Below are 13,415 nucleotides of genomic sequence, written 5' to 3'. Positions count from 1 at the left end.
TACTGAAGTTTCTCCTCACAACAACCCTGTGTTAGTAGGCTAGGCTGAGAGAGAAGTGATTGGCCCAGAGTCACCCAGCTAGTATCATAGCTGAATGGGGATTTGAACTCAGGTCTCCCCGACCCTAGTCCAGCACTCTAACCACTATACCACGCTGGCTTAATGGGAGAAGGAAACATGGGAAGCCTCTGGCAACTAGTGAGGATGAACTGGCCTGTATAATGATTGCTTCCCTAATCAAGAATCACATACAATTATCTAGTATAAGTCTTGATGCTGAGGAGAATCATACTGCCAGCTTTTGATGGTCTCTGCTCTTACAACTATAACAAGTTGTAATCTGCAAGGCAGAAATTAAACAGAGTAAGGTTTTTCCCCTGACATAGCAATAAAATGATGGGAAAAGCTTCACCTGCTCAATATCTGCCTGCTGTTAAAGTTGGAAGAGCAGACTCAGTAAAAAGCTGGCCATTTTAGCTTCTTCTAGTACACATCAGAGCAGAGAATGGAAACAATATGAAGCATTGAAGGAAACCAGGGACCATGAGAGGCCCAGAGACCTAGACGAGATGGAACCATAGGCATCGTTGAAACAAAATGCCAAACAATTTTGAAATCAAAATTTCTTGAATCGAAACTCAAGGTTTCTAGGAAATAGCCGAGCAAACCCAGATACTGGCTCCCATTCACTGTGGAGGCAGGAGAAAGACAGGCCCTAGAGAGGCAGTGGAGGTGCCTTCCTCCTACACAGTCCTGGCCCAGTCTTTCTTCTGAGAAGAGAGCCTACCTCCTAGTGGCCCAAAGAGGGGAGATTCGGCGTCTGGACCGCTGAATGGTGACAAGCAGGAAGAACGCAATTTTTCAAATTCCTGAACATCCAAAATGTGGGGTTTAAATTTTTGAAATGGAAACATAGTATTTCTTGCAGAATTTTAGTCTATTAGCTGGTATGTTAGTATTAACATTATTCTCAGATTCACATAAAAATCTGAACCATTAATGTAAAAGAAATCTGAATGCACATATTACAGTATGGAATTTGTAGACTTGAGCTTAAATGTTATGTTACCTTTTTGTTTATTTTGGTTGCTATATGGGGTGGGGGGTAGGAGGGTGGGGACAGACCTATTGGGAGGATAAGCCAAAATGTGGGCACCTGAGGTTCATAGCGCAGCAAGATGTCGTACTCCATGGAGAAGGGCACATTGTTGATATGGAACTCCACCACACTGCCCTCCAACACCCGTGCAAATCCCAGCCCTGTCCAGGTGGCTGGGTGGCCTGTAAGGTGCACTCGCTTCACTACTTCCGCTCCCTGCCAAAAGAAAGTCCAATAAGACATTGCCCTTCCACCAGGAAAACACATGACAAGCCTGGTAACACATCTGTTAACTGCCCGGGATTCTGTCCTCATCATTCTCAGCTTGTTGAGGCCTGAAGGTGTAACCCATGGAGCTCCTTAATAGAGTTAAGCAATAACTACACTTGTTGAGAATTACAGAAAATATCCACACGATGGACTTCAATGCCCCTCGATGCTCTTCACTGAGCTGTAATGCACTTTAAATTAAGGTAGGAATTAAGCCTGTTGCTGGGCGATGTGTTCATGATGTGCTAGTGACTCTGGACGCAAATATCAGCTGCCCAGACTTATAATGTAGAGGCCAGATGCAGAAGGTCATCTAAACCAGGGCTGCTCAGTTCCAGCCCTCCTGCAGATGCTGGCCTAGAACTCCCATAATCCCTGGCTATGGGCCGCTGGGGCTGGGGATTATGGGAGCTGTAGTCCAAAAATATCTGGGGGCCCCAAACTGAGCAGGCCTGATCTAAACCATGATTTAGGGTATTGAGAACAAGCTGTGGAGAGCTTCAAGATCACATTCTCTCCCTCCACTCTCTTCCTCTTATGAACACAAGAAGAAAAGAGTGAAAGTACTTGTTTTCACTTTAAGAATAATCTACAGTTCCCTGTTATGTAGAAACTTGGGGAACTGCAGTTTGTTGGCTAATCAGAGTTAGAACAAGCCAGGTTATCAAACTGTAGTTTGACATCCTGGTATGTTCTAACCCAGACTAGTTAACAAACCACAATTCCCCAAGGCCATATGCAGCCATGCACAATGCAAAACTATGGCTTGTTCCAAAGCAAAAAGCAACACTTCCATTCTCCTCCTTCCACACATAGAGGAGACAAGGGGAGGGGAGGCATATGAGTCTGATTTACAGCATCATCTGAACTGGGCCAGGAGGTAAACTGGAGGCACCTAAAGCACATTCATTTAGCAAAAATGTGTACTTCTTTACATGTCTGCACAGTCCACACAGATAAGTAGGCCACTGCACCCTAAGGGGATCCCAAAATAAAATGAAAAGGCATCTAGGGAATGGCCTGAGGGCTGATGAACCTGCTACACTGTCAAAGCTATGCAGGTCTCGGCCTGCTCTGTGCTTGACTGGGAGACTGCCTGGGAGCCTCATGTATGCCTGCCTGAGAAGAGCAGGCCAGAAATCCAATGCATGCAAATATAAAACTGACGGGACACTCACCAGTCTAAAGTATCAAATCTACTTTGGGGTCTACGTTTTGTGTCTATCAGTCTTACATGGCTGATCTACACCTGACAGACTGGCAGGAAACTTGCGCACATCTGCTGTGTACCGCCTCACAGGCGAATTGGATACACACATGCATATGTGTGTACATGCAGCAGGGAGCATGCTTTTGATAAACAGGCCCTTCCAGGCCAGCTTTGACTTCTCTCCCCTTTCCCCACATCTTGCCCTCACTAGATTCTGGACCAGGGCGGCCTTCCCATGAGGCAAGGTGAGGCAATCGCCTCAGGCAGCAGATTACTGAGTCACCAGAGAAGTAGCAAGGCACCCTCCTGCCCCCCTGTTTTATTAAGGGGGGGAGAATGGTGCATACAAGGGGGGCAGCATTTGGCACCCTGCCGTGGGGTACACTGAGGCCCTGAGCCTCCACTGTTCTAGGCGGGGTGTCATGGCAGGAGCCATGGGGCACAGGATCCTAATGAATGGCTCAGAGCCCCGAATCTCATCTGCCCCCTCCCTCCTCCATGACCTCTTCCAGAAAGGAAGTGCAGCAGTGGAAGCCCCGGCACACAGAGTCTGGGAGGGAGCTCCCGGCCACACCCAGTTCTCTGCTGCATCCACCTTCATGCGTGCTGCATTAGAATATTTTTTTAAAACATAGATAATTATTCTGGAGGTGGAGACGTGATTGAGTTTAATTATCACAAGGGAGCTGGCCCCGGATCTTTTAAATACCTAGCAATGCCCCTGGTTCTAAGCCATACTAATGATCTCATGCTGGGAAATGAGATCTTTTGAGTCCAGTGGCCTGCCCACCGCCAGCTTCAGGCTCATGATGCCCTGTACCACCCCCACCCTCGGTGTCCAGGGGCGCCTTCCTCACCTGGTGAAGCCGTGCCTCTTCAGCCTCGTAGGTGTAGTGATCCAGTGCAATGTGGTAGTAGCCAGTCTGTACTTGGCCACACTGCCTGCCCACCATATGGCTGCGGCAGCGGCACTGCCCTGTTTCTGTGGCGCATCTGTATCAAGGAAGAGCAAGGACTCAAGGAGGGAAATGGGTCAGAGCACATCAGGCTGGCCCTATCCCGTTTCCTCCACCGCCACTCAAAAGACTATGGTCTGAAGACACAAGATGCAGCCGTTGTGCTGAAGCCAAGCAGGGTTGAGTGTGGTAGGTACCTGGATGAAAGACCACGTGGGGACCATATGGACACCACCCATGGAAGAAAGGTGGCATCTTTATTTATTAGGGAGACAGAGAGAGAAGGGAGGAGGGCAGGGCTCTGTCTCTCCCCATCTCAGCAAATAAAGCTACCTGCTCCATTGCCATAATGGATATTGCCCTCTGCATTCTTTTGGTACAGGCACCCTGAGTCATTCTTAAGCAAATTTGTACAATCTCCATATTCTCCCTAGGAGAGGAGAGCTGGTCTTGTGGTAGCAAGCATGACTTGTCCCCATAGCTAAGCAGGGTCTGCCCTGGTTGCATATGAATGGGAAACTTGATGTGTGAGCACTGCAAGATATTCCCTTCAGGGGATGAAGCTGCTCTGGGAAGAGCAGAAGGTTTCAAGTTCCCTCCCTGGCTTCTCCAAGATAGGGCTGAGAGAGATTCCTGCCTGCAACCTTGGAGAAGCCACTGCCAGTCTGTGAAGACAATACTGAGCTAGATAGACCAATGGTCTGACTCAGTATATGGCAGTTTCCTATGTTCCTATGTTTCCTGGTTGGGCTCCCACTCCAGATTCTTTCTTGCTGGGCCTCATCTCTCTGTCTCTGTCTCTGTCTCTGTCTCAAACACACACACACTTCCTCTGCCATCTGCTTACTGGTTGTCGTGGGCACCCCCAACATCACAGTCACAAGGCCGGCAGCCATGGAGGTCCGGGCTCAGAGCCCAATGTTCAGGCTGAGAAGAAACAAAGAGCATTATTTTAAGGACCTGTTTTTTCTAGGATGCAGCAGGATGTTGGGTGAGGAGGACTTGTGCTCCAATAAAATTTGCTTGGGTGGAGGAGACTTGGTAGATGGGTCTTGCTTCAACCTCAGGGCTTGGCCAATCACTATATTTAGCACCAGAAAACAAATTCCACCCCCCCCAACCCCTGGTCAGACTGGTAGTGAGATGAGTATGAGCACCCCTACTTTTCCAGCAGTGTGTGACTTGGCTCACTGGCCTGAGCAACCGAGAGTTGGTCCACAGGCACCCTAGTGCTTGCTCCTGCACCCAACCTACTGTGGTCTGCTTATGTGGGTTAACCTGTAGGCTGCTGGTACATGGAGGACGCTGCCCCTAGAAGCAGATCGAGGGAAGACAGGCAGCAGGTGGAGCAGAGCTATTATGGCCCAGGGCAGGGCCTCTAGGCCACAGCACGTCATTCACTAGATCACAGATTAAACAGCTGCCTCTAAGTTTCTATTTAGCTCATGCATAAAGCAGATTTTGGTCAGCAGTCAGGTCCCATTAGTTCCCAACGTCTTAGGAACGAGGTCAGCCAGCTTATTATTGAGGACATTTAATACACTGCTATACAAAAAGATTCTCAAGTTCTAACAACAAAAGTTCTCAAAGTAGTTTACATAGCAAGAGACATGGGGGGAAATGGTTCCCTATCCCCAAAAGTCTCCCAGACTAAAAGGAAACTCAAAGCAGACACCAGCCACAGCCCTGGGAGAGATGCTATATTGGGATGAATCGGAACAGTTGCTCTCTCTCTGCTAAAAATAAGAGACTGCCACCTAAGAAGGGGCCTCTTTGCTCAGTTAGCAAGTGTTGTTGTCGTGATAGCTGTGAAGAAGCCCCACAGATTAAGAGAACTCAGGACCCACATAGCAGGTAGTCAGGGGGCTGGGTTTGCAGGAAAGCTTGGCACGATGCACTTAGAAAGCATGGGACATTCAAGCAACATGTGCTCCAAAGTGAGGGCACACTGGCAGGGCCTCTGCAGGGCTGAAGGAAGCTTCTGCCTGCCACTCAGGAGAGCCACTGTCATCAGGCACAATGCTGGCCTAGAAGGTCTCATGGTCTGACTCAATAATGCAGCAGGTTCATCTCTTCTCACACACAAGGGAGTGAGCAGGACTTAAAGCAACAGGAAGCAGAGAATACGTAGCCCCCAAAGTCGGTTCCATGATGGTATGGCCAGCCCTGAAGACAGGGCTTGCTAATTGGGCAAGAGCCACCTTTTAATGTGGTAGATCACTTATATTTAGCGGGGGAGAGCAACTGTCCATAGTCATCCCAGAACAGCATCTCTCCAGTGGCTGTGTCTCCCTCGAGGTGTGCGCGCGCACGTGTGTGTGTGTGTGTGTGTTGTGGTTATTGTTTTAAGTTCATGGTCCTTTTGGGTCAGGAAACCCTTTTTTTTCTTCATACCAGCCTTGCTATGTAAACTGCGTGGAGACCTGTTTTTGTTGAAAAGCAGTATATCCATATTTTTAATAATAATAATTGGAAGCAACAGCAGCAGGATCACCTGGTACTCACCAGACACTGGTTACAGTTGCGCCCAGTCACCAGGCGTTTGCAGAAGCAGTCGCCCGTGACGGCATCACATTGGGGCCCATCCTGCACTGTGCCTCGTGGGTCACAATGGCAGCCTGGGGTGGGGGGAACAGTGGGGCGTTCAAATAAACATGGCACAATTGACTCCATCCCCTGCCACATTTCTTCACTGGTGCTAACCACAAAGGGCTATTCCTGTCTGACCTGTCTTCATCACAGATGCCTGACGACTGGCACTGCCAAGTCGTATCCAACAGAGTCCCCCTGTGCTTTCTTGATATATATCCAGGAGCAACCCATGGTAAAAAAAACCCCAAAGAAACACACCAAGAGGGGTGAAAATGTGAGCGCAGTGATTTTCAAGCTCTTTACTGGGGCAGAACCTGTTGGTGTGCCCAAAAGAGATTCATTCATTAAATAATCAAAGGTTCCTATGAGCCCAATCCATAAGGGAGGTTGCCCATGGTGTCTCGGTGTGAGTTATTGCTCAGGCTTAGCCTCCTTATCATCAAGGAAGGAAACAAACAAGAAGGGATTCCTCGAAAAACTTTGTTAAATGCTCAGCATGCTTCAGATTTCACGCTAAGTTCAAAGGCTAAGTTCTGCATGCTGCTTGCTGAGTTGCAGTGGCACCAGTGGGCTATTTGCCTACATGCCCCACCTGTAGGCTTCCCAGAGGCATGTAGGTGGCCATTGTGGCAAACAGCATGCTGGACTAGATTAACGTTTGGTCTGATCTCACAACAACCCTGTGATGTAGGTTAAACTGGCTGAGTGGAGATCTGGACCTAAGTCCAAACCTCTACTGCTCAGAGGAACCTGGAAAGTTCAGCAATACTCAAGAGGGGCAAGGGTACCTACGCTTGCAGCCTTGTGGGTTTTCCGCGCTCAGTCCAAAGAAGCCAGCTTTGCACTTGTCGCAGCGTGGTCCCTGCACGTGCTCCTTGCAGCTGCATTGCCCAGCAATCAGCCTCAGCATGGGGTCGTCATGTGTGTCACACACCCCGCCATCTAATGTGCCATCTGGGTCGCAGTCACAGGCTGCAAGGCAGGTCGAAAAGGGCTGTCATCAGAGCTGCAAATAGAGCAGATGGCCCCCTTCCCACGGCTCCCTTCCAATCGAGGAAGAAAAAAGCCTGCCACTTTCTGATAGGTTCGTACCACTGCTGATGGAGGGATCCGCTCACTCCTTGGACAGGCTGGCCTGATGTTCCATGCTCAGGTTCTTAGTCATAACTTGACCTTTATTTTAATAAGGGGGAGTGCTAGGCCTCAAGCCTGCTTGGATACTGTGCCCCTTCATCTTGACATGTTTTGCTGAACCCTATGCTAAATTCCACACAGAGACGGCCGGTGCTGCGTCAACACTGAAGAACGAACACCCTGTTCAGAGGAATGTTCTTCTTCAATCCCCCTGCAGGGCAGGCAGAGGCCAAAGTCCCAGCAAAAGTAGATAAGGAAGATTTGGGCTTATTCACATTAACTTCTGAAATCAGATTCTCGAGCCAATATTTGCAGATCCTCACTTACAGTCCGTACAATTGTTGAACAAGGCAGCCTGAGCTTGCAGGAGAACATGCAAAGGCTCTTCACGCGGTCGCTGCCTGGGGGCTCACAATCCTGTCTTGGGGAGAAGAGCTCTAGCAGGGGCAGAGCACAGGCATTGCACGCAGAAGTTCCCAGGACCAATCACCAGCATCTCCTGATAGTGTGGGGAAAGACAGGCCCTCTCTAAATATCCTGGAGAGCTGCTGCTAGCCAGTGTACATAATACTGAACTAGATGGGCCAATTGTCTGACTCAGTAGGAAGCAACTTCCTATGTCCCCAACACTCTTTGGGCGCTTAGGAGGACAAAGTCAACCCATGCTCCAGAAGGAAGCTTGCAGCAAAATTTAACATGCTCCAGCTTGGTACTCAAAGACACTCTGCCACCTTGAGAAAAACAGTGATGAGGTATTGAGGGCCATGGGATTTTGGTTCAGCATAAAAATAAAAAGTGAGTTGTATGGTACCTTAAAGACTTGTCGTGGCATAAGCTCTAATGGACTCACTTCATCAGGTGCATGAAAACATGTGCCACACAACTTATCCTAGACTTCTTTGTGTTTGCTGAAACAGATTAATATGGCTACCTCTTGGGGATGGCTTGAAATTTGCCATTCCAAAAGTTCACCTAACTTCTAAAGGGTAGAAAATTTACACATTCCAGGGATAAGCAGCAGAGCCTTGGTCCTACCCAGAGGCCTCACACTCTGAAACTCTTTGGAGCACTAAAGGGTTAAGCCCTCTCTCCTGAGATGAGATGGAGAGCCCCCGAAGAGACTCCCTCCATATCCCCAGCAACCATGTGGACCTCATTCCCTTGCCCCCCAACATACTCACCACGGCACACACTGGGGTCACGGATGTCCTTGGCGGGATCCTTGTAGTAGAAGGGCTTGCAGAGCTGGCAGTGGCGGCCCATCGTGTTGTGTTGACACTCGTCGCAGACCCCTCCACTGGTGTTGCCCGTGGCCAGGTACACGGCCATGTCGAAGTGGCACCTCTGCGAGTGCTCGTTGCAGTTGCACTCTGCAGAGAGACAGGGATGGCTGCCGAAAGCCTTGACCACCTACCCTGTGACCCGGCCCCACTGTCCAGATACTGTACCCATCACGCCACCACCCGAAACCTCCTGAAACAGATCTGTGGGCCGCTGCCTTGATATACATAATGTAGCATTTGCTGCTGTTTCTTCCTCCACCCATCGCTTTCTTCTTCTTCTTTTGACCGAGGCAGCTTCTTCACTCAGCCTAATGGCCATCCCCATCGCCACTAGATCACCAGAACAGTCCCAAGACCAAACTAGACAATATACCTATTGTGCGATCAAGGCCTGTGTGGCCACATTTACGAAAACAAACAGCAGCTGTGTGGAGCACCAATTCAGATCAGGCCTACCATGGAGGTAGAATTGCTATGCCCTCCAAAATTCCAGATTTCACCCAGATTTTAAGCATCTCACCCACATTGCTCAGCCCACCCAGATTTGCCTGGATTTCAGCTTTCATTTTAAAAAAAGCTAAAAAAAAAAAAAAAGCTTAAAAAAAAAAAAGCTATAGAGCACATTATGGAGCAAAATGTGCAGTCACTCTTCTGCTCAAAAATTATTTTCAAGCCCATTTACATAATATGCAAATTAGGCACCCGGATTCGAGAAGCCAGAATATGGCAACCCTAAGTGGGGAGGGGGAGCCTATCCAAACTGCGGGGCCCCTGCACAGCTATTTACATTTTTTTTAAAAAATGGAGGCTGCAGTCTTACAACAGATGTCATCATCAAATTCAGTTAATATGATGGACTACTTTCCCTGTACATGCATATGGAATTGTTGGAGATGAACTTCCAGTGCATCGACCTTTTGCACCAACTGTCCTAATGACCACTAGGGGCATTGGGAGTAGAGACAGTGAGTCAGGGTCTCCCTATCTGTCCCTACTCTATGACCCCTGAACTGACTCTGCAGCACTTCCTGTGCTGAGTCACAATCCTTCCTTTCCTCCTAGAGAGCAGATGGAAACATCTCTCTCTCCTTACCTATCCACTATGTAGTCCTTTAGATTAGAGATAGGTCTTTCCTATCTAAGTGTATTTAACCAATAAATGTTTAGTGTTTAGTCATACAAGGATCTCCATGTCTTTTCTCTAAACAGCTGCAATATCCAAACCATCCTCTGCTACCTACTCTGTAACTGAAGTGTGTGCTCATTCCTTAGTGCTCTGCTGTTTTACCTATTGTGGGTAAAAATCAACAACCTCTAACAGGAAGAGTGTGTTCTTCAGTGGCCTCCCCTCTGTTGGTGGGGGAGACTTCCCATTTCAGAATACTTCCGGGCCCCAGGGGCGTAGCTAGGGGAGAGGGGGCCCGTGTTCATCCCTCTCTCTGGTGGCTCCCCAGAGTGAGGGAGATAATGAAGAAAATAGGGAGGGAGGGATCTGGAGGGCCCTCAGGAGCTGGGGACCCGTGTTCTTTGAACCCTTTCGTTCAATTATAGCTACGCCCCTGCTTCCGGCTTGGGGGCCCTTCCGCCCAGTTTCTCCTCTGGAGCCCACCATCATCCCATTCTGCTCCCCCAGAGCCCCGTTTTGACACTCACTCTTGCAGGCATTGGTGCGGCGCCCCTCAGCCGGGCGCCAGGGCAGCTCATTGTAGAAGCTGTCACACTGCTCACAGTTCAGGCCTTTGGTGTTGTGTTTACAGACACAACGGCCATGTACCTGGTGGCAAACAAGGGGGAGGGGACAATGGGGAGCCCACCTGAGATGAAGAGAAATAGCTGGACATAAGCCCTGCCACTGAGTGAGGGTGCAGCACTATATCCATAGGGGGGCCCTGTAGAGGCCTGGCTCCCTCTGGGCTACTGCAGGCCCCTCTCTGAATTGTGGGCTTTCATTAAGAAGGGAGAGCGTCTAGTCCTTCTATGGGTGGAGATATAAGGAAAAGCAGACAGGCAGGATTCTAATTGCCACACAAAGAAGTAATACAGTTGCATAACTTTAAACATGCAGGCTGTTCTGCAAGGATTCCCCAGCCCCTTAGGCCTCTAACTACAAAACATCTGGTTACGGGTATACAAAGTGCAAGGTATTTTCACCCCAAATCAAGTCATGTGTATGCTTCCACCTAGCTGGAACATATAGGGACAAAACTCATGGCTGGGTACTTTCTGCACATCCACAATTGTGCCACACAAACAGGGTTTTTGGTATCTTGTACAACATTCAGTATCCCAAGAAATTGTTTTCCAAAGCATGATTCTTGTCCTTCTAGTAACAGATAAGCCTGAAAACATCTATACTTCTTTCCAACTCCTGACTGACCCAAAAAGGATCCTTGCAGCAATAACTGTATGGCAGGGAGAAGTTCAGCAAGTGCAGCTTCTCCCATTATAGTTTTGCAGTGACTGCAGAACTTGTACCAGTTGCATAGTTCCACCACAAGCAATTTTTAAATGCATGGAAGCTAGGGATGTGCACGAACCGGTCCAGAGGCGATTAAAGAGGCCTCCGAACCGGTTCAAATGTGGCCCGGTCCAGTGGTCCAGCACTGGAGATGGGTGGTTCTTTAAGGGGGGGGGATTGCACTTACCCCTCCCGCCGCTTTCCCCCCACCAGTGCTCCATTTTTTGGAAATGTTTTTTGGGTGGCAGCATTCCTCCCTGCCACCCCTGCCCCCATTGTTGGCCAGAAATACCAGAAGTAGGGATCATGCGTGCACCTGTTGCCGCCACACGGGCACCCGTGGCACATGTCGCATGTTGCAGTGGGTGGGTGCACGCGCAGTGGCAGCAGGCACACGTGTGATTGCTACTTCCTGTATTTCCAGCCAACAACTGGGGCAGGGGCGGCAAGGAGGAAGGCTGCCGCCCCAAAAACATTTCAAAAAAACGGAGCACTGGTGGGGGGAAAGCGGCGGGAGGGCTAAGTGCAACCCACTCACCCTTAAAGGGAGACCCCCGCCAACGCCGGCCAACGCCTCCGCAGTCCAGCACTGGACTGGACAGGAGCTGGCATCGCTGCTAATGGGAGTAAGGAGCACAGTATATGCATGTAACTGAGACGGCCTTACCATGCCCTCAACATCAGCGGGGCTGCCTGCAAGTCGAGCACACTCTGAGGCATGTCCATAGCAGAAGCAATTGCCACGCAGCACCATCTCATACACAGCATAGTAGTATTTCTCTTTGATTTCCCGCCGCGAATCTAGGAGGTTGTCTCCCAGAGTGTGCAGCTTTGTCAAGTTTACCCGCAGGTTGGTGACCTTTAGGAGATCTGGGAGGCAGAAGAACGGCAAGGTGGGACAAGAACACAAAGAGAAGCTTCACCATGGGAGCAACTTTCTGGTCCAAGCTGTAGAAAGTCTGGGCTACCTGAACTATAGCGTCTGAGTTGCCGGCTTCCACAAGCTCTCGGCCAAGAATACAAGTACAAGTATCCAAGATCATTTAGAACATTCACAACAGGGAGGGAAGAAAGGGTAACAATGTCCTAGGCGCACCCAGAGCGAATAGCTAAATCCAGCCTCTGCAAAAGCAGACACATGCCTAAGGCCAAAATTATCCAGCCTCAAATAGAACCAGACAGGGCTGATTAACTAGCTAGCTAAATAAAGAGAGTGTGTGTGTGTGTGTGTGTGTGTGTGTTCGTTCCTCTAAGGGGCTTGAAGTTTCTGTGGGTGTATTTGTCTGACTCTAGCATCTACTTCCTTGAGGATGAGAATCTCATATTTGTGCTGGTTATATACATCCACTGGATTTTGTGGGGAACAAAATGCTCCTCTGTATGTATATTCTGAATCTCCATTGGTGTCATCATGTGTATTTGGAAACCACTCACATTCAGAAGCTGCCATTTTACACATGAGGCTTCTAGACTTTCTCTCAGAGAACAATTTGTAAATGAATATTTAGATGCATGCGCACATGTGCAAGACAGTCAGGTATATCTGCAGGGCTCTGTTTATGAGAGTCTACCAAAGGGCCTGCATGTGTTTGTATATACAGGAGAAAAAGCCTTGCAGAGGTGGTGCCACCTTGATACTATGTTTTGGGGACTCAGGTTCCACAGTGCTAAATGGCCAAAGCCAAGCCACAGAAATGGTGCAGACGTGTTCAGTGTTCCCTAAAATAGGGATTTCCAAATGTTGTTGACTACAACTCCCACAGTCCCCAGTTATAATGGCCAAAGGCCACTGCAGCTTGGGATTATGGGAGTTGTAGCCAACAACATCCAGGAATCCTGTTACAGGGAATGCTGGACATACATGTTCCAAGATTCTGCTGTCTCTCAGGTGCCAAAATTCCACTTGTGCATCAAGAATAAACTATCTCCCAAGGGGAATCAGGATACTCTGTATGTATCTTCTCTTTGCCCCTCAACCAACCTCTGACTATCCCCTCTTTTCATCCCACATCCCATAGAGAAACTCACTCTGGATTTTTGGACTGTAAGGGTCTCGGATGTGGATAGCAGGATCCAGCACCCTATAGATGACCTGGAACAAGGAGAAAGAAACTGTTATTCGTTTGTTTGTTGCATTTTTATACTGCCTTTCTGCCTTGACAAAGGCACCAAAAGCAGTTTACAATATTAAAACAAGGAAATTACATAAGGTTAATAAAACATTGTCTCAGGCTGTTGGTCTTTTCAGGGGCCAAGGACAAGAGCTCACTCACCTGGATTCCTCCTTTTACAGAGTACTGATTAATGACAATACCCAGCTCAGAACACCCAATCTGCAGCCTCTGTCTAGACACCCATGTTAAGAAGGAGGTAAACCCGAAAGGCATAACCAACATGACCTATTAAAGCAGGC

The 13,415-nt window shown here is 48.8% G+C and overlaps 1 protein-coding gene across 3 annotated transcripts in view; it reads right to left on the bottom strand.

Moving 5' to 3' along the window:
• LAMB2 (laminin subunit beta 2) overlaps positions 1-13,415 on the bottom strand; it is a 70,825-nt gene that overhangs the window by 38,724 nt on the left and 18,686 nt on the right. For all 3 annotated transcript variants that reach the window (XM_053300940.1, XM_053300941.1, XM_053300942.1), the window contains 9 exons: positions 13,031-13,094; positions 11,670-11,872; positions 10,198-10,318; positions 8,443-8,631; positions 6,920-7,099; positions 6,041-6,153; positions 4,383-4,462; positions 3,437-3,572; positions 1,157-1,315 (listed from right to left, as the gene is read on the bottom strand). In XM_053300940.1, the coding sequence (XP_053156915.1) occupies positions 1,157-1,315; positions 3,437-3,572; positions 4,383-4,462; positions 6,041-6,153; positions 6,920-7,099; positions 8,443-8,631; positions 10,198-10,318; positions 11,670-11,872; positions 13,031-13,094 (1,245 nt within the window). The remainder of the gene's footprint in view (positions 1-1,156; positions 1,316-3,436; positions 3,573-4,382; positions 4,463-6,040; positions 6,154-6,919; positions 7,100-8,442; positions 8,632-10,197; positions 10,319-11,669; positions 11,873-13,030; positions 13,095-13,415) is intronic.

This window comes from Hemicordylus capensis, chromosome 2 (assembly GCF_027244095.1).
Source record: "Hemicordylus capensis ecotype Gifberg chromosome 2, rHemCap1.1.pri, whole genome shotgun sequence".
In the NCBI taxonomy this organism is placed as follows: domain Eukaryota; kingdom Metazoa; phylum Chordata; class Lepidosauria; order Squamata; family Cordylidae; genus Hemicordylus; species Hemicordylus capensis.
Note: the sequence above shows the minus strand (reverse complement) of the source record. Positions and strands in the feature narration are given on the sequence as shown.